At 35.1% G+C, this 21,491-nt stretch overlaps 1 protein-coding gene across 3 annotated transcripts in view; it reads left to right on the top strand.

The window, feature by feature from the left end:
• Window positions 1–21,491, top strand: part of MAN1A2 (mannosidase alpha class 1A member 2) — a 152,203-nt gene that overhangs the window by 61,212 nt on the left and 69,500 nt on the right. For 2 of the 3 annotated variants that reach the window (XM_019956728.2, XM_070785838.1), the window contains exons 4-5: window positions 3,725–3,843; window positions 9,735–9,815. In XM_019956728.2, the coding sequence (XP_019812287.2) occupies window positions 3,725–3,843; window positions 9,735–9,815 (200 nt within the window). The remainder of the gene's footprint in view (window positions 1–3,724; window positions 3,844–9,734; window positions 9,816–21,491) is intronic. The other variant, XM_070785837.1, reaches the window with a different exon arrangement.

Below are 21,491 nucleotides of genomic sequence, written 5' to 3'. Positions count from 1 at the left end.
GTATCATCTGTGTATCTAAGGTCTTTGATATTTCTTCTGGCAATCTTGATTCCAGTTTGTGCTTCATCATTTTGCATGCATGATGTACTTTGCATATAAGTTAAATAAGCAGGGTGACAATATACAGCCTTCATGTACTCCTTTCACACTTTTGAATGACTGCTTTAAAAAAATCAGTTATAAATTTATTGTATAGTTCTTTTCATAGAATCATCTCTTGAATTTATTATTCTGATAGTTGTTTATTACTAATTCATTTACTTCTGCCTTTAGCTTTTCTGATTCTTCTACTTTGTTGCTCAAGTTTATCATTCTTTTTCGTACTTTGTTAGAACAGAGTGCAATTGTTTTCATTTGTTCTTATTAAATAGTACAAAATTTTCAAGTTAGGAGTTTTCCTCAGAACTGGTTGATTCCTGTGTTCTCATAATAAATCTTTATTAATATTTTATATCTTCTGTAGGGTCATACTTTAGTGTTTATTTGACCCAAGAGTAGTTTTAGACCCTTTAATTTTTTCCAGTTGAAATCTTCAGTTGTCGTCTAGGTAAAAGCCATAGGGATAGCCAGTAATTTCAATTTTGCCTTTCACTTTTTTGTGCTGCTTAGCCTGTGGCACAAACCTCTCCTTGTTGAACCAACCAAAATCAGTACATATATGTGGGTCTGGCCTTTTTCCATTTCAGAATAGTCAACACCTCAGAGCAACATGTATTTAAAGGACTAAATAAATAACTAGAGAACTGAACATAGCTGCCTATAAAAATAGAAATGAGAACAAAAACAGGGACTCCTAAGGATTTAAAATATGCATGATATATATTGTGGACAAAATACTAAAATAAATAGAGATACATATTTGATTCAGGTGATTATGCAAGTCAGTCAGTTCAGTTGCTCAGTCGTGTTCAACTCTTTGTAACCCCATGTGTGACCTGGTGTGACTGCAGCACACCAGGCTTCCCTGTCCATCACCAACTCCCGGAGCTTGCTCAAACTCATGTCCATCAAGTCGGTGATGCCATCCAACCACATCATCCTTTGTTGTCCCTTTCTCCTCTCACCTTCAGTCTTTGCCAGCATCAGGGTCTTTTCCAGCGAGTCAGTTCTATGCATCAGGTGGCCAAAGATTATGCAAGAGATAGTGATATATGGGTGATTAAATAGCTTGATAACATTTTTGTTATCTTAATAGGAAGCTGAGAAACAAAAAAGAAATGGAAAGTATGTCTGTAATAACCCAGAACAAATGTTATAGTTGATATCAACATGAAGGGAACTGAGTGGGGAGAAGACCAAGGAATTTATCAAAAGTGTGGTGGAGTACTCATTTTGTTCGTAGAAAGATATCCTTCTTGGTAAATTGAAATAATTAGGAGCACATGAACAACAAAGTGTGATGTAAGTTAAAAACAAGCGTTATAAGAACAAATTTGTATAGCTTAAAACCATACTAAGAAAACATTTGGGGAAAAAAGTATGGAATTAAGAAGGAAAGTAAAGGGCTTCCCTGGTAGTCCAGTGGCTAAAGAGTTTGAGCTTCTGCTACAGGGGGCATGGATTCGATTCCTGTTTAGAGAAGTTCTACATGCAGTGCAGTGTGGCCAAAATAAATAAATAAATAGAAGGAATATTAGATGGAAAATATGAACCTAGATAGGCTTCAGTGGTAAAGAATTTGCCTGAGCCTGGTGGCTCAGTGTTAAATAATCTGCCTGTCAATGAAGGAGATGTGACTTTGATCTTTGTGTCTGGAAGATCCTCTGGAGAAGGAAATAGCAACCCGTTCTAGTATTCATGCCTGGAAAATCCCATGGATAGACAAGCCTGGCAGGCTGTAGTCCATGGTTTTGCAAAAGAGTTAAGACATGATGAATGATTAAACAACAACAACAATGAACCTAAGTAGTATTGAATACAGATTCCTAAAATATCACCAAGGTAACTTGTTGATAAGACAAAGTGAAAGTTGCTCAGTCGTGTCAGACTCTTTGAGATCCCATGAACTATACAGTCCATGGAATTCTCTAGGCCAGAATACTGGAGTGGGTAGCCTTCCCTTTCTCCAGAGGATCTTCCTAACTCAGGGATTGAACCCAGGTCTCCTGCATTGCAGGTGGATTCTTTACCAGCTGAGCCACAAAGGAAGCCCAAGAATACTGGAGTGGGTAGCCTATCCCTTCTCCAGCGAATCTTCCTGACACAGGAATCAAACCGGAGTCTCCTGCATTGCAGGCGGATTCTTTACCAACTGAACTATCAGAGAAGCCCTAGCTGAGGATAATGTTTACCATGGTAAGGGAGATCACTCCCTCAGCAGAACCTTAGTAGCCTGTTAGACAGGGAAGGACGAAGTTGAGATATATATTGAGATTTTAAGTCTTTCTTAGTAAGGGCCCTTCAATTGGTGGATTATGGTTGATTATATCTTGGTTATGATTGGAAAAGGATCATTATGTTATGTGCTTACCTAGTGGCTCAGTGAGAAAGAATCCACCTGCTAATTCAGGAGATGTGAGTTCGATCCCTGAAAGATCCCCTGGAGATGTAAATGGCAATCTACCTCAGTATTTCTTGCCTGGGAAACTCCATGGACAGAGGAGCCTGGCGGGCTACCATTCATAGGATTGCAAAAGAGTCAGACATGACTTAGCAACTAAACAACAGCAACATGATCAGAGAATTTAAAGGAAGGAGGTTTAGAGTTTTGAAGTGTTAGCCATCATTTGATACTTTCTGTTAAAGAGTTGATGGATCTTTGAAGAAGTTCCTGGAATGAACAGTAAACTTATTTTGTAACTTCTGTCTTTCTGAGTATGTTTCCTGTAAGAATAAACTCATTGATGAAGACAGTGTAATAATAAAGTTATGTTAATATAGGCAGTAAGCTGTGTGGGTGATTTTCATTCTCAGAAGGTAGAAATAATAATCTCATTCCTGGGGCTAGGGAGAACCCAGTTGCTCCTTGTTATTGTTCTTTTACTCTGCTACCGGATTTGTCTTACTAGTATCTTATTCAGGGTTTTTGCAGTTCTGTTCATTAGTAAGATGGGCCTGTTCTGTTTTCTTGTGTGTCCAGTACCTGGTTTTGGTATCAGTAAAGCTAGTTTTGTTCAATTAATTCCTCCCCCCCTGAAACATTTTCTTTAAGATCAAGATGATCTCTTTTTGAAGATAGGCAAATCTTAGTACACATTTTATGACTTCCTTCTTTTAAAATACATTCTATCTGCTTTTTGATTGTTAAGGATTATTATACTTTATATTCCCACTACAGTCATATAGCCTTGTTATACTTTAATTATTATTTTAAGTATGTTTTTTGCCCTTTTTATGAATTTGGATCAAAAGAGCATGGTTCATGGTTGTCTTATGACTTAGCTTGCCATCTTGAACCACCCTCACCATTTCTTAAATTAATCCTTTTTTTTTTTTTCTTTGATCTATCTCAGTTAAGCAGAGAGATCTCATTTTCTGAACCAGGAAGAAAATTAAGAATTACAGTTTTAGTTTTCCTTTGTCTTCCTATTAGTTATCAATGTGTCTCTTTAGAAAAATGTTTTAAACAATGTATATTGTCTATTCTAATGGAAAAGTAGACGGTGTTGGATATTTTTTTAATCCCTATATTCCTACTCTGGTTTACTTTCTATATATATGAAAAATGAAAATAAGTCTTGTACGAAGGGTATCTTTTTAATGACATTTTTCTCTGTAAATATAGGAACTTCACAAATGGGTGCTACTATAGTAGATGCTTTGGATACCCTTTATATCATGGGACTTCACGATGAATTCCGAGATGGGCAAAAATGGATTGAAAACAACCTTGATTTCAGTGTGGTGAGTATACAGTTCATAATTTATTCAGTTGACTATAAAGAAAAGCACAGTCTCTAACAATAGTTTTGAGTATTATACTGAGTTTAAGGAAATCCCAAATCTCCCTTCTTCTTTTGCAGTTGTCAATTGTTTAGTTTTTGCATAAAATAGACACCTTTTCTCAGCATTTTCCGTTTACTTTTCTTACTCTTATCATTTAAGGTAACATGTTGAGTGTGTTAAAAGCAAGAGTTAGGGGAAAAAAGCACATTGAACTGCAAATATAGGAAAATCATAAATTAACTTTAAAATAAATATTTTATTGTTTTTTAAAGATACAGTGATTTGGCGCAGTTTTTTTAACATCTTTTAAAAATGTTATTTTTTAAATTGAAGTATAGTTGAATCGTGTGAGTATGGCACAGTTTTGGTGAGTCTTCATAGGCATGTGCTCATCATCCCAGAATTTTGGCATAGTTGTTAAGTGGTACTGCTTAGGTTTGAAGCCCAGCATAGCTACATTCTAGTACTCCTTGGGAAATCTACCTGTAAGTAAGTGCTACTTTCTAAACCTGTCATAAAATTGCTATCCTGTTGCAGTATTGTGAGGATTATTTGAGATAATCTGGTACATATTCAGTGTTCAGTAAATGATAGCAGTTATTTTCATTGCTACCAGTCTTCACCTAAAAGATGTGTGGGCTACTTTGTCATATTCATTATTATCTTTCATGATATTTGTACTTGTTGTTCCTTCTGAGTGTAGTGAGAAACCACTCCTTTATGTGTTTTTCTCTTTGGCAGACTCTGTATCATTCAAATTATGATTTAAATCTGTAATCATTTCTTTTCTGATGCCTTTCCTGATGCTAATTAGACTAAAACTGATTACTTTCTTTTGTATTATTTTAGCACTTTGAGCATATATAACAACAGTTTTTATTATCAGGTTTAGGTTTGGCTGTGCATAACAGAAAATCTAGTATGAAATAGCCTAAGCAAGAGAGAGAATTTGTTTCTGTTTCCTGGAAATCAAGTGCAGAGTTAAGCAGTTAGGACTGATTTGGGTAGCTCCTCAGTGATCTAGGATCCATTGTCTTACTGCTCTGTCAACTGCAGTATAAAGCTTCATCTTCATAGATGATTCCTCAAGATAAGGTGGATAAGTGCTCAGTGGCAGAAAGGAGGAAGGAAAGGATAGAGAAAAGATATGTGATTGTTTAGAAGTCGGTTACCCCATTTTTGCTTGTGTATTAGTGAGTGAATCTTACTCATGTGGCCACATCTTATTATAAAGGGGATTGAGAAATGTAGTTCATCCACTCCTCTCCACACCACCCCCCGCCGCTGCCCACCCCGTATTTTAAGTAGCCCTTAGAGATTATGCTTTTTGCATCTTATTTAAGAAATCCTTACTTCATGGTCATGAAGATACATTCCAATGTTTAATTCTAAACTTCTAAACTTCTGCATTTGGGTCTTTAGTCCTTATATAATTGAATGTGTAGGTAGAATATTATAGGCAATTATCAGTTGATCAACAAATAGTTGATTCTATTTATTAATATTTCCCTGCTATTTATACATGCCACATTAGTCATGTATTAGTTATAGTCTGTTGTTTTCTACTTGCTCTTCTGTTTATTCCTACATGAATATTTTAGCAGTCTAAATATTTATTGTACTCTTAGCCACAGTATTTTTATAAGACAACTTGATACCTATATTTGAATCTTGGTATTATTAATGTCATTCTACTAGGAAATGATCTTAGCAGTTCTCAGTTCTTTGTTCTTTGAAGCTCTGGAAAACCCTGTTGAAATTTTGATGAGGATTGCATTCAGTTCATAGATGAATTTAGAGAGAATTGGCATTTGTGACTCTCAGACCCTCCTGTTTGTTAACATGGCAATTTTATTATGCCTGATAATTTGTTGGTGTATTGTGTCAGTTGGCTCAATCAAGAACCAAAACTGTACAGTTTTTTAAATGAGAGGATTTATTGTTTAGAATTGTTAACCAAATAATGGGGCACTGAAAAGACAAAGTAGAACATTATTGTATTACAAGAGGTAGTATTAATAACTGCAATAGATAGCTGCCATGCCTGGAACTCTGAGAACAATCAGAAGAGGTTGAGATCATTAAAATTTAGTAGCTTGGGGCTCTGTTTTTGATAATTTAGGAGTTCTTAAAAGGATCCTCTTGGAGCTAGGGCCCTGACATCTGAAGAGGGGGTACCTAGCTAGAGCTTGGTATCTCAAAATAGCATAAAGAGGCCAATTTGGAGAATGTGTCTGTGACAGGGAACTGTAACCTGGAAGCAAATGCCAGGGTGAAGAATCATGGCTGGTTTGACACTGTCAGAAACCAGAAGTAAACTAGAAGAAATAAGTTCCTTTTCCTTCCTTCATCCTTGTATTATCTTTATAGCACTTCTTGTCATTGGCAGGGCCTCTTGGGGAGCCCACTGGCAAATGAGAAATGCATTTGAAGAGTTCTAGTTTCTATATACCAAAGTAGAATGTTTAAGGATGGATTTGAAGCTGAGGAAAAAATAGCTTAATAATCAGCACAGTTATTTTTCATTCCTTTACTTTTAGCCTTTCTGTGTCATTTGTTTTAGCTGTGTATTTTACATATGATGTGTACTTAGATTTTTTTACTTTTATCCAGTCTTGGAATCTTTTAACTGTTAAATTTGAAATATTTACACTTAGTATGGTAATATATTTTTGGAGTTGGATCTTCCATCATTATTTTGCTACCTATATTATTATTGTGCTTCTCATTTGCCTTTACTTTCTCTCTTTCTTATTTTAGATTAAATTACTTCATGTCTGTTTTTTCCTCTATTATTTTTTAGTTTGTATCTCTTTTTACTTCTACTAGTTTGATTATATACTTTCCATTTCTGTTTATTTTGGGGTTTCTCTTGAAATTTTAATAGATACACTTACCAAAGTTTAAAATTAATCAGTTTCTCTTTCTTCTGAAAAATATAAAGATCTTAGAATGTTTTAATTTAGCTCATCTCCTTCTTGTCTTATGTGTAATTGTTGTCTAGTTGGTCCCAGCTTGCATTTAAAGTAATGGATAGAAAAATTAGGTAATGAATAGAAAAATAATGAATAGAAAAATAAACGTATTTATTGAGTGCTTTCTCTGTGACAGACACTGTTCTGGATCTATGGATACAGGAATGAACAAAACAGAGTTTTATCTCTGGTTTATACTAGTTTATATTCTAGTTGGAGAAGGCAATGGCACTCCACTCCAGTACTCTTGCCTGGAAAATCCCATGGATGGAGGAGCCTGGTAGGCTGCAGTCTATGGGGTCGCTAAGAGTCGGACACGACTGAGCGACTTCACTTTCACTTTTCACTTTCATGCGTTGGAGAAGGAAATGGCAACCCACTCCAGTGTTCTTGCCTGGAGAATCCCAGGGACTGGGGAGCCTGGTGGGCTGCCATCTATGGGGTCGCACAGAGTCAGACATGACTGAAGTGACTTAGCAGTAGCTAAGCAGTTATGCAAGAAAAATAGTAAATGCATATTCAAGTTATATATAACATATCAGGTAGTGATAAGTTCTTACTCTTAAAGAAGAGTAAATAAATAGGATTGGTGAGTAAATCGGTGAGTAAACAGGAGTAAGCAGTGGTGAAAAGTTGCTGTTTTTATATCTGATGACTATTGAAGGTAATAACATTTCTGAGAAGACACCCAAGGGAAGCCATGTGGATATGAGAGAGCCAAGCTTTCTCCTAATAGGTATTATAGCTGAGTATAAAATTAGAGGTTGGTGATTATTTTCTCTTAACCTTTTAAAGATACAATCTCATTGTCTTTCTAACATGCTGTTGAAAAGTATGCTGTCAGTTTAATTTTTAAAAGGTAATCTGTCTTTTCCCCCCTTGTTAATATTTTCTTTCTTTGCTTTGTTTTTCTGCAGTTTCTTTACCATTCTGTATTTAGATCATTCTGTAAAGGATGCATAATATTCTTTAGTCTGAGGACTTTTGTTTTCAGCACTTTAGGAAGATTCTGTCTTTACTCCTGTAAATAATGTTTCTTCTTCATCCTCTCTGTTCTGTTCTCTAGACCTTCTCTTCTGTCTCTTGTCAGGAAAGGTTTAAATTTTACAAATAAAGAATTATACCATATTAAGATGATGATAAGTGTTAATTGGGGAAATAGTACAGAATAAAGACTATTAGTGATGAGGGGTTACTTCACTATTTTATATTGTGTGGTCAGAAAAACTTTCTAAGTGAAATTTGCTCCTAGAGATGTGCAAGTGGTGTAAAGACTGACACAGAAGTGAATTCGACAATTCTCAAATGGCAGGTAGGCCCATTTGGTGCAACCATAAAGTGAGTCAGAGGGATATTTGTTAGGAGATAATGTCAGAGAGGTTGTGGGGAATCTTATTATGTCTAATAAGTCATTTTATCCTGAGTATAACCAGAAATCATTGTAAAAGTTTGCACAGAGTGGTAATCTATGCTGACCTAAGATTGAAAAGTTACATTACGCTCTAGCTATACGGTACTGAACAAATAGAGTGCTGGGAAGGATGAAATCAGGGAAACTGGTTAGAAGGTATTATTGTTCCAGCGAGTGACAGAGACCCTCTCTCCCTCTTTCGCTTCCTCTCTATATTTAGTGAATGTCTACTATATATCCTGCAGTATGCTTTATATTGGGAATATATGAAGTAGTATAAATGCTTTGCTTTTGAGGATGGGATAACAGTTTATGTTATTAAAATAATTATATTGTGAAAGTTCTATATTAGAGAATTATGCTTGTGTTAGCAAATGATGTCTTCTGCCTGTGAATATTGGAACGCCTTCAGGGTAATACATATTTCCTTTTAATTTTTATTTAAAAGTTAATTAGAAATATTATTTTTCTATTAGTCAATTTTGTATATTCTGTGGATTCTTTGGTCATGTTCTTTGCCACTTCTTCACTTTTCTTTCCATGCATTAGAATCTGTCTCAGCAATATCTTTATCCATATCTAAATACAAACCTGTAGACTATATGTGGTAAGTTACTCTATATTTGTGGCAGATATCCTTCTGTTTGTTTCTTGCCTTTTAATTTTGTTCATGATTTTTTTGTTATAGGTAATTTTCATTATGGGGAAATTCAAGTTTTTCTATCATTGTTTGTTATCGGTGCCATTGATTATATGCTTATAAAGTACCTGCTTTCTCAAGGGAGTATAGATATGTTGTCACATTTTCTCCTACTTTTTTTTTTGTACTTCTGTGTTTACTTCTAAATTATTTTGATTTCATTTTGATAAATACGTATATATCATATATATGAGAGTCAAATTAATTTCTCATCTAGGAGTTAGTTTTTCAACATTATTAATCGAAAAATCTATTATCTTGTCATTACTTTTTGGTACCTCCTTTAACATTGATTAAGTTATACATACTAGAAAAGTATTTAAAATTCATGAGAAGAGATAGAAGTAAAAATGGACATACAGTTTACTGAATATATATTATAGTGTAGTGAATATAGTGTAGTGAATAGAACAGAAAGGGGCCAGTGGATAGAGCACTGTTTCAAAATTTAAGAAATGGAGGCTTTCATGAGGGAGAATAGTCAAGTCATCAAATATCTTGCTAATTTCATAATCATATGTAAGGCACATGAAAATGTCCCATTGGTTTGGCAACTAGGAAGCTGTGCTGATAGCAGTAGAGGAGTTTCAGTAACATTAACAAATGGGAGGTGAGATTTCAGTTGCATGAGAAATGAAGATGTAGAAAGTGGAAAAAAAATATTCTCCCCAGTGTGTTTGTGAGAAACATATGAAGTATTGAAGATATTTTGAAACCTTTACAGCTTTGTGTATATGTGAGCATTTTCAATATGTTTTCACAGAATTCAGAAGTGTCTGTGTTTGAAGTCAACATTCGATTTATTGGAGGCTTACTTGCAGCGTATTACCTTTCAGGAGAGGAGGTGAGCAAAATCAAGTAATAAATTGTTTGGGGGAAAAGGTTGTGAATTAAATTTAGTAAAATGAAATATTTTCCTAGCAGCATGTCATCTTTTTAAATTGTCTAATATTGAACTAATCTACAGGTTTTCTGAAATAACTAGATCTTCAGATAGAGCTCTGTTCCTTGGGGTTAATGATTTTTTTGTTTTGAGAATATCAGTAAGACAAATTTATCACAGATCCTAACATTGTGTACACTATGTCTCCTCTGTAGGAGTAATCCTCTAGAATTTGCCATTGCAGTTAATTACATGGTTGAAACAAAAGGAGAAAATGAGTCAATAAGATTAAAATTAAGGAATAAATCAGTAACATTCATTTTGTTTAAAGTGCCTATTTGGAAATTGAATGCAATTTATTGCTGTGAATTAAAAAAATAAAACACCAACAACTCTAAATTCTCCTTTTTGGAAGTCTTGGACTGAAATTCAGTTAGTTTGAAATAGAGACCATTATTTATGTTTTTAAATACTCCTTGATAAAGGTGTACTTATTAAGTATGTTTCAAGTACTCCTTGTTAAAGGTGATTTTTGGAAACGATGGTTCTGTACTTTGAGAAATTCTGACCCAGCTTTTAGAGTTTAGAGTTTCTCAAAGTACAGAACCATCATTTCCAAAAATCACCTTTAACAAGGAGTACTTGAAATATACTTAACAAGTACACCTCACTTTTATCAATAAAATCATAGTAAGTTAATGCTGCTGCTGCTGCCGCTAAGTCGCTTCAGTCGTGTCCAACTCTGTGCGACCCCACAGACAGCAGCCCACTAGGCTCCTCTGTCCCTGGGATTCTCCTGGCAAGAATACTGGAGTGGGTTGCCATTTCCTTTTCCAATGCATGAAAGTGAAAAGTGAAAGGGAAGTCACTCAGTCGTGCCCGACTCTTAGCGACCCCATGGACTGCAGCCTACCAGGTTCCTCTGTCCATGGGATTTTCCAGGCAAGAGTACTGGAGTGGGGTGCCATTGCCTTCATAGGATTTTTTGGTCAGACTTAATGAAGTGTTACTTACACAGTAAAATTCACCCACTTCAGTGAATACTTATATGAATTTTTACAGTGCATACAATCTAGTAAGCACAAGTAAGAGACAGAGGAATTTATCATCCCATAAAATTCCCTTTTACCATTACCACCAGCCTCTGGTAACAATTGATAGGTTTTCCATTCCTACTGGCTTCTTTCTGTAGTACAATGCATTTGAGATTTATGGAAATTGCAACCCACTCCAGTGTTCTTTGCCTCGAGAATCCCAGGGACGGGTGAGCCTGGTGGGCTGTCGTCTCTGGGGTCGCACAGAGTCGGACACGACTGAAGCGACTTAGCAGCAGCAGCAGCAGCATATATTTAGTATCTTTTTTTTTTTTTTTTTTTACTGCTGTATATAGTATTGCATTGTGTGACTCTAAGGTAGTTTATCCATTCACCAGTGGATTTGTTTTTAGTTTTGGAGGTTATGAATAAAGCCGCTATAAATATTTGCGTTAGGTTTCTGTGGGATCATAAATTTTTATGTCTTTTGGGTAAATATCTAGAAGTGAGATTGCGGGATCAAATGGTTAGTAAACTTTGGAAGAACTCACCAGACTCTTTTTCCAACAATTGTCTTCTATCATGACTAGTACTTGCTATTGAGAGTTTCTTTATTATTTTTAGCTATAGGTGTGTAGTAGCATCTCATTGTGGTCTTATTTTCCTTCTCTCTAATGACAGATCATGTTGAGCACCTTTTCATGTGCTTGTCATTCATATATCTTTTTTAATTGTCCAGTCTTTGGCCATTAAATTTGTTTGTTTTATTATTTTTGAATGTTGAGAGGTTTTTTTTTTTTTTTTTGTATATTCTGTATATTCTGGACTTAGGACTTTATAACCTATGTGTTTTCAAGTATTTTCTCTCTCTGGCTTTTCTGTGACTTAACAGTATCTTTTGAAGAACTGGAGTTGTCACATCTTGAATTAATCCAGTTTATCAGTTATATCTTTTATGGTTCATGTATTTGATATTTTGTTCAAGAAATGTTTGCCTAATCCAAGGTCACACAGATTTTCTCTAAATGCATTATAGTTTTACTTTATTATACTTTTAAATCTATAGTCGTTTTGAGTTAAATTTTACATGCTGTGAGGTAGAGATTGAGATTCATCTCTTTCCATATAGATATCCATTGCTAGAATTTGAAAATCCAACCATTGTTGAAAAGACTAGTCTTTCTCTATTTAATTGACTTTGCACCTTTTTTGAAATTAATTGACCATATATGAAATCTATTGACCAAGTGTGGATATACTTCTAGACTCTGTTCTGTTGATCTGTATGCCTGTCCTTTTGCCATTACCATTCTGTGTTTGTAATTATGAATTTTTGGTCTTAATGGTTTCATAATTAGGTTGTATGAATCCTACAACTTTGTTCCTTTTTGGAATTATTTTGGCTATTCTAGTTTCATTTTCTATATAAACTTTAGAATCAGTTTCCTGATTGTCACAAAATAATCTTACTGGAATTTTGATTGGGATTATATTGAGTCTGTCAGTAAGTTTAAGGAAAATTGATAACTTCCAATGCATGAACATAACATATCTCTACATTTATTTAGTTCTTTAATTTTGTTTATTGGTGTTCCTAGATTTTACAGATCTTATGTATATTTTCATGGGTTTATATTTCATGTTTCTTGATGCTGTTAAAAGTGGTATTGCATTTTTAAATTTTAATTGCTGATTGTACAATGTCAGTATATATAAATACAATTGATTTAAAACAGCTTTTAATAAAAGTTTAAGTTTGCAGCTGGCTCAAGACATTTTTTTTCTTTTCTGAATAATTTTTCTGATGCTATCATTTTTTTAAAATGTGGTAAAATGTACATAATAGAATAGCATTCACATTGTTGTGCTCTGTGCAGTTGATTTTCTCATTGACCTTGTGGCCTGAGATTATCCTATATTAACTAGTTAATTCTGGTCACTTTTAAATGGATTTTTAATAGATTCTTTGGGGCTTCCCTGGTGGCTCAGCAGTAAAGAATTTGATTGCCAATGCAGGAGACATGGGTTTGCTCCCTGGGTAAGTGGCAACCCATTCCAGTATTCTTGCCTGGGAAATCCCGTGGACAGAGGAGCCTAGTGGGCTACATACAGTCCATGGGGTCGCAAAGAGTTGGACACAACTTAATGATCTTTTCCTTCCTTCCTTTCAATAGATTCTTTGGGCATTTCTTTTTAAAGAATCATGTCATCAGGGAACAGAGGTGTTTTATTTCTCTATATAGAGAACTGTTTTATTTGTATAGTTCTTTTATTTTTTCTTTTTCTTGCCTAGAACCTACACTAAATACAAAGTTAAATGGGAGTGATGAGAGTGTATTCATTTTCTGGTTCCTGATATGAGGGGAAGAGCATTTAGTTTTTCACCATTAAGCATAATGGGTTTTTTGGTAGATGCCTTTCATCTTGAAGAAATTCTCTGCCATTCCTTTTTGCTGAGATTTTAAAACTCATGAATAGGTATTGAATGTTGTCAAATGTTTTTGGCATTTAATTAGATGATTATATGATGTTTCTTCTTTATTTGCTGATAATGTGAATTATACTAGTTGATTTTTGAAATCGCCTTGCATTTTGTGGAAGAAATTCCACTTGGTCATGTTGTATTATCCTCTTTAAATATTGCTGGAATTGATTTGATAATGCATTGTTGAGAATTTTTTGCATGTATGTTCATATGAGATAATGATCTATAGTTTAAATATCTTTTTGTGTATGTGTGTGTTTCGTGTAAGAGTAATGCTGACGATGTAAAATGAGTTTGGAAGTGTTTCTTTCTACTGGAGAAGTTTGTGTATTGTTGTTGGTTAGTCTCTCAGTTGTGTCTGACTCTTTGTGATCCCATGGACTGTAGCCCACCAGGCTTCTTTGTCCAGGGGAGTTCCCAGGCAAGAATACTAGAGGGGATTTCCATTTCTGCTCCAGTGTTTGGTAGAACTTCCCAGTGAAACCAGGTGAGGTTGGAGATTTTTTGTTTTTTCCCACTAAGTTTTACAATGTGTGTATTCGGTTTCTTTGGTAGATAGATATAGTACTATTCATGTTTTTTCTTGTTAGGTGGCTTTTGTAAGTTTGTGTGGCTTTTGTTGTTTATTTCAGGGAATGTGTTTCTACTAAATTGTGGACATAATTTGTTATTATCCTTTTCATATCTGTAGGGTCTTTAGTAATGTTCCCTGTTTCATTTTATCTTTGGTTGTCAGTCTGGCTACAAAGTGTATTAATATTATTTCAGGCTTCCCTGGTGGCTCAGGCAGTAAAGAATCTGCCTGCAATGCAGGAGACCAGGGTTCAATCTCTGGGTTGGGAAGATCCCCTGGAGAAGGGAATGGCAACCCAGTCCAGTATTCTTTCGTGGAGAATTCCATGGACAGAGGAGCCTGGTGGGCCAGAGTCTATGGGGTTCTCATCTTCTTTTTGGCTGTCAGTCTGGCTACAAGTTTATTAATATTATTATTTCAGAGAATTGGTTTTTGTTTCATTGATTTTTCTCTACTTTTGTGTGTTCAGTTTTATTAATTTTGCTTGTATCTTTACTTCTGCTTTCTTTGGGGTTAAGTTGCACCTTTTTCCCTACTCCCCACCCACCCCAGTTTCTTATGGTTGAAGCTTGTTAGATCATTAATATGGCACCTTTTCTTATTTTGTTTTTATCTTTTTACTGAAGTAGTGTTCACTTACAATATTCTGTTAGTTTCAAATGTACACATAGTCATACAATATTTTTATAACATATACTTCATCAAAGTTATTTTAAGATATTGACTATATTCCCTGTGCTGTACATTACATCCTTGTAACTTAATTTTTTCCTAGTAGTCTATAAGAATTAATAATCAAAGATTTGCTTCTCAGCCTTGCTTTAGTTGCATCCTATGAATTTTGATATGTTTTTGTTTTCCTTTTATTCAAAATATTTTCTCATTTCTCTTCCTTTTTATTGCTAGTTATTTAGAAGTATATTGTTAAATTTCCAGGTATTTGAGAATTTTCCACATATCTTTGTTACTGATTTCTAGTTTGTTTAATGGGCAATGAATAGATAAAAAAATCTGTTGAGTTTGTTAAAGCTTGTTTCATGAGCCAAAATATGGTCTATCAAAAAAATGTGTGCTTGAAAAGATGTTTATTCTGCCGTGGTTGGGTTAAAACTTCAGTTAGGTCAAACTGGATAATTGTGTTGCTCAGAACTTCTGTAAATTTACTAATTTTCTGTTTACTTGTTCTGTCAAATACTAAGTTGAGGAGTCTTGAAGTCTCTGACTAAAATTATGAATTTGTTTGTTTCTCATTTCAGTCCTACCAGTTTTTACTTTATGTAGTTTGGAGATCTGTTCTTAAGTGTGTACATATTTAGGATTATTGTCTCCTTGGTGAATCTGGTTTTTTATTGTTTTAAAGTTTTTCTCTTTATCCCTGTTCATATTCTCTCTTATCTTTAGTTTGTCTGATTCTGTTATAGTTATGTTTCTTTCAGGTAATGTCACATGGTGTATCTTCTAACCTATGAGTGTGTTGGAGGCATTTTTCATCACTATTTTATCTTGATTTTTAAAATTATTATTTTTAATACTTCATTTGACCTTTACAGTTTTCATTTCTCTGCTAAAATTCCTCATTGTCTTTATGCATGTTTTCCACCTTATCTACTAGGTCTTTTAACATAGTAATTATAGTCATTTAAAATTCTTTATGATTATTTCAACCTTATTGAGTCTGGATTGTCAGTTGCTTTGTCTCTAGAAAGTGGATTAACTTTTCTTGCTTTCTTTAGTGTTTAATAATATTTTGTTTAATGCAAAATACCATGTATGGGTGGGACAGTAAAGACTGAATTTAATAATATTTGTGCCAGAATAGCATGTCTGTGTTGTTAGTGTTAGGAGCTGAGTAAGTTTAGTCCGAGTTGAAACAGGTTTGGGACTTTTATTGCTAAGATAACCTGCAGTGTACCACTGGCTTCAGATTCCTCTCACACTACCTTGTAATTACAGTGATTCTGTTTTGCAGGCAAGTTTTTCTTTATGCCCTTGCTCTGCCCTCTACTTCAGGTGTTTCCTGCATGCCTGTGCCTCAGGGAGGGTCTGCCTCTACAGCCTATCCCTCTCCCAGCCATGAACCCCTGTTACTTGCTACTCCATTCTTCCAAGTCTTTACCAGGTTAAACACTATATGATGTCATTGAGATAGAGCATTTTTTTCTTATTTCATGCTTGTCTGACTATGTAGAGGAAATACTAAATGTTTTGTTTGTAGTTGACTAATTTTTATACCAAAAGGCATATGGTTCAAAATTAATTATGAACAACTTATGTAAAAGAAACCTCAACCTCTGTTTCATTAGGCTCTTTATCTGAAGGTTGAAACAAAATGTTGAAATTTTGGTTGCTATTATCACAGGAAAACACTAAAATACTTAAAAAGTATGCAGTGTTATCAGTATTTCCGTTTTTGCAGTTTTACTACCTCAGACTTCAGAAAGAAGCATTGTGAAGTAGAGGGAAGCACAAGTACTTTGGAGCTATAGGTTTGAGTCTCTACTCTGCCCCCTTTCATAATGGTTATTTGTCAAGCTGTTTACCTCCTGTAATTTAAGTTTTGTTATCTATAAAAGAATGAAAGTTCACTTGAGAGTTGTTGTGGGGATTAAATTATTCGAAAGTGCCTAACAATATTATCTGATACTGCTTTATTTTTCCTCCTCCTTGGATTTTTTCCTGTATGGTAAATATATTGTTTGGGAAATCCTTTTACTTAACTGAAAATAGATTGTTGTTGTTTAGTCACTGAGTCTTGTCCAGCTTAGTGAGAAAATGCTTTTACTTATTTGAAAATAGATTGTTAGTGTTTAGTCACTATGTCGTGTCTGATTCTCTATAACCCCATGGGCTGTAGTCTACCAGAGTTCTCTGTCCATGGAATTCCCATGCCAAAATACAAGAGTGGATTGACATTTCCTTCTCCAGGGAATATTGCTAACCCAGGGAGGAATCGAACCTGTGTTTCCTGCATTGCAGGCAGATTCTTTACTGCTGAGCTACTGGAGAAGCTCCTTGAAAACAGGTGAAAGTGAGGTTGCTCAGTTGTGTCTGACTGTTTGCGACCCCATGGACTGTAGCCTACCAGGCTCCTCCATCCATGGAATTTTCCAGACAAGAGTACTACAGTGGGTTGCCATTTCCTTCTCCAGAGGATCTTCCCAACCCAGGGATTGAACCTGGGTCTCCCACTTGTAGGCAGACGCTTTACCGTCTGAGCCACCAGGGAAGTCTGATATCTGAAAACAGATATCATAAGTTAATTTCTTTGGATAGAGTTTACTGTCCATAAAAGTAAGAACATGTTTTACTTTTCTTTCTCATAAAATCAGATTTTACTGACCATTTTACTTTTCTACTTCATCATTTTACATTGAAAGCTCTGATCCATGTCTGTTCCAGAAGACAAACAATAAATCCTTGAGATCTGTTAATAATAAATAAAACACTGAATATAAGATTATTCTAATACTGGATAGATAATAAATCCCTATATCTCAAATAAGACAGAAAATTAGCTATAATTTATAACATGCCAAAGTACCTTTATTATATTTAGGAAGAGTGTAACTAGAATAAAGAATATTTTGCATACATTCTATTAATACGTTCTTGTATGGTGAACCAAATGAGGGTTATATGCTATCCTAACAAAGTGTTCCTCTGTCCTATAATTTATTAATATTATAAATGTGAAGCTTTATCATTTTATTTTCTCAGAACAAGACTATTTATTTTAAATATTCATGTTTAAAAATCTTGATGATTTATTATGTTTACTTGATGGTAGCCTCAAATATATGACATTTCTTTAACAATATTGTCTCTTCTCATTTTTTAATGGTTATCAAAGTGATATCCTTCCCTGAGTAAGATAATAATGTAATATATGTGGATAACAACATCTGAAATCTGTCAGATAAAATAGAGAAATGGTTATGTAGAGTTTAATACATGTTTCACAGAATATAAAAACAAAATAAACAGTATCAACAGCCAAATTTTTCTTTAATAAAACACAAATGTGTACTTTGTTGTCTGCAGGTAAGGTCATTTCTGAAAAAGTTCAGGGATATTTTCTAAGACACATAGAGGTCCCTTTTTTGGCCCTAAAATTCTAAATAAAAAAAGAGAAACATTAGAGTGTTAATTTTTCTTGGTTTAAATGTTAGCCATCATTGTTCTTACTGCACTAATTTTCATTTTATTTTTGCTTTAGAAGTTACTGCAATTTCCATTCAAAATTTGACCTCTGCATTTTCTCTAGATGTGTTGGTAGTTGGACAAAACATTCCGCCAAGCTTTGGTATCCCATTTTAAATATACTCTCCAACATTTCAGCTTATATGTGTGAATTCATCTACACATTTGTATACATTCTTACATGTTCAAAGTCACAGTAGTAAAACCAATTCACAATTGATTATGGTTATGATTACCAGTTTGATCAGAAGATAGAGTTTACCATATGATCATCCCAGTAGATGCAGAAAAAGCAGTTGGTGAAATTCAGCATCCATTCATGATAGAAACTCTCACCAAAATAAGTATAGAGGGAACATACCTCAACATAATAAAAGCCATTGATGACAAATCTACAGGCAATGTACTACTCAGTGAAAAACACTGAAAGTCTTCCTACTCAATTCTGAAACAAGACAAGGATGCCCACTCTTACCACTTCTGTTCAACATTGTATTGCAAGTCCTAGCTATAGCAGTCAGACAAGAAAAAGAGATAAAAGGTGTCTAAATTGGAAGGTAAGAAGTAGTAAAATTGTCATTATAAGCAGATGGCATGATACTCTATATAGAGAACCTTAACGTATCCACACAAAGACTATTAGAACTAATAAATGAACTCAGCAAGGCATCAAGATACATGATTAATATAAAGAAATCTGTTGCATTTCTTCACACTAACAGTGAAATATCAGAAAGTTAAAAATCCTGTTTAAAATCATGTCAGAAGACAGAGTTTAGAGGTACTAGAAATTTAGGCATAAAATCCAGGACAGAAGAGAGCCACAGAGAAGCCCCAAATTCTGCATGCACTAAACTATGTGTTTAGATTACATTGTTTTATTTCCCTATGTGGTTTTAGAGCTAAACCTTAAATTTTTGCCTGAAAAAGACTTTAACCTTCCACATTCTCTGCCTGGTAAAGCACTTAAAAAAGCTTACGAGCTTAAACTTAGAAATTTGTTTATGTTAAACAGCTCTATTGAAGTTAATTTATATACAATAAAATGCATCCAGTTTAAACGTATAGTATATAATTATATTTAAATTTTGACAAATGTCTGATATACTTTTGGAGGGAATACAAATGATACAAACTTCTGGAACATAATTAAGCTTCTGTCAAATAAACGTTTAAAATTCTGTGACCCAATAACGTACTTTAGTAATCTTATTATCTGAAAGTAACAACATGGATACATAAGATGTACTCAGAAGCATTCTTTCACAGCATTAATGTTTCTTACAAATTGTTCCAGTAAAAATAACTGGGAGATTTTACATAATGGATGATGAATACATAAAAGTTTTTTCTATAAATAAATGTTTTGGAAATCTTCATTTAAATGTTGAAACTCTTAAACACTTTCATCATCTTATTAGTCAAGAGTTGTAGTTGCAGAAAACAATGTATTTTATCTAGTGATTTATTAGAAGGTACTGACCAGCTAACAGAATCTTTGGGAGGGTCATGAAATCAGACACTTTTGTTATATAGCTAGAAAACATGCAGCCAGGAGAAATGCTCAAACATCAGTTCAGTTCAGTTCAGTTTCTCAGTCGTGTCCAACTCTTTGTGACCCCATGGACTGCAGCATGCCAGGCCTCCCAGTCCATCACCAACTCCCGGAGTTTACTCAAGCTCATGTCCATTGAGTCTGTGATGCCATCTAACCATCTCATCCTCTGTCGCCCTCTTCTCCTCCCACCTTCAATCTTTCCCAAATCAGGGTCTTTTCAAACGAGTCAGTTCTTCACATCAAGTGGCCAAAATATTGGAGTTTCAGCTTCAGCATCAGACCTTCCAGTGAATATTCAGGACTGATTTCCTTTAGGATGGATTGGGTGGATCTCCTTGCTGTCCAAGGGACTCTCAAGAGTCTTCTCCAACACCACAGCTCAAAAGCATAAACTCTTTGGTGCTCAGCTTTCTTTATAGTCTAACTCTCACATCCATACATGACTACTGGAAAAACCATAGCTTTGACTAGACGGACGTTTGTTGGCAAAGTAATGTCTCTGCTTTTAATATGCTGTCTAGGTTGGTCAACTTTTCATCCAAGGAGCAAGCATCTTTTAATTTCATGGCTGCAGTCATCATCTGCAGTGACTTTGGAGCCCTCGAAAATACTCTGTCGCTGTTTCCACTGTTTCCCCATCTATTTGCCATGAAGTGATGGGACCAGATGTCATGATCTTAGTTTTCTGAATGTTGGATTTTAAGCCAACTTTTTCACGCTCGTCTTTGACTCTCATCAAGAGGCTTTTTAATTCTTCATCACTTTCTGCCGTAAGGGTGGTGTCATCTGCATATCTGAGGTTATTGATATTTCTCCTGGCAATCTTGATTCCAGCTTGTGCTTCATCCATCCCAGCATTTCTCATGATGTACTCTGCATTTAAGTTAAATAAGCAGGGTGACAGTATACAGCTGTGATGTACTCCTTTTGCTATTTGGAACCAGTCTGTTGTTCCATGTCCAGTTCTAACTGTTGCTTCCTGACCTGCATACAGATTTCTCAGGAGGCAGGTCAGGTGGTCTGGTATTCCTATCTCTTTAAAAAATTTCCAGTTTGTGGTGATCCACACAGTCAAAGGCTTTGGCATAGTCAATAAAGCAGAAGTAGATACTTTATTGGAATTCTCTTGCTCTTTTGATAATCCATTGGATGTTGACGGTTTGATCTCTGGCTTCTCTGCCTTTTCTCAAACCAGATTGAACATCTGGAAGTTCACAGTTCATGTACTGTTGAAGCCTGGCTTGGAGAATTTTGAGGATTACTTTACTAACGTGGTTAAAGCATCTGTCTGGAATGCTGGAGAGCCGGGTTCGATCCCTGGGTCGGGAAGATTCCCTGGAAAAGGAAATGGCAACCCATTCCAGTATTCTTGCCTGGAGAATCCCATGGAGGGAGGAGCCTGGTAGGCTACAGTCCATGGGTCGCAAAGAGTCCAACATGACTGAGCGACTTCACTTTCACTTTCTTTCACTTCACTAACATGTGAGATGAGTGCAATTGTGTGGTAGTTTGAGCATTCTTTGGCATTGCCTCATAGTTTGCCCCTGTGTAAATAACAGGGAAGGAACACAGCCCCACCCATCAACAGAAAATTGGATTAAAGATTTACTGAGCATGGCCCTGCCCAGCAGAATAAGACCCAATTTCCCCCTCAGTCAGTCTCTCCCATCAGGAAGCTTCCTTAAGCCTCTTATCCTTCTCCATCAGAGGGCAGACAGAATGAAAACCACAGCCACAGAAAACTAACCAATCTGATCACATGGACCACAGCCTTGTCTATCTCAGT

The sequence above is a fragment of the Bos indicus genome, chromosome 3 (assembly GCF_029378745.1).
Source record: "Bos indicus isolate NIAB-ARS_2022 breed Sahiwal x Tharparkar chromosome 3, NIAB-ARS_B.indTharparkar_mat_pri_1.0, whole genome shotgun sequence".
In the NCBI taxonomy this organism is placed as follows: Eukaryota; Metazoa; Chordata; class Mammalia; order Artiodactyla; family Bovidae; genus Bos; species Bos indicus.
The sequence above is the reverse complement of the archived record's forward strand: the minus strand, read 5'-3'. Positions and strand labels throughout refer to the sequence as shown.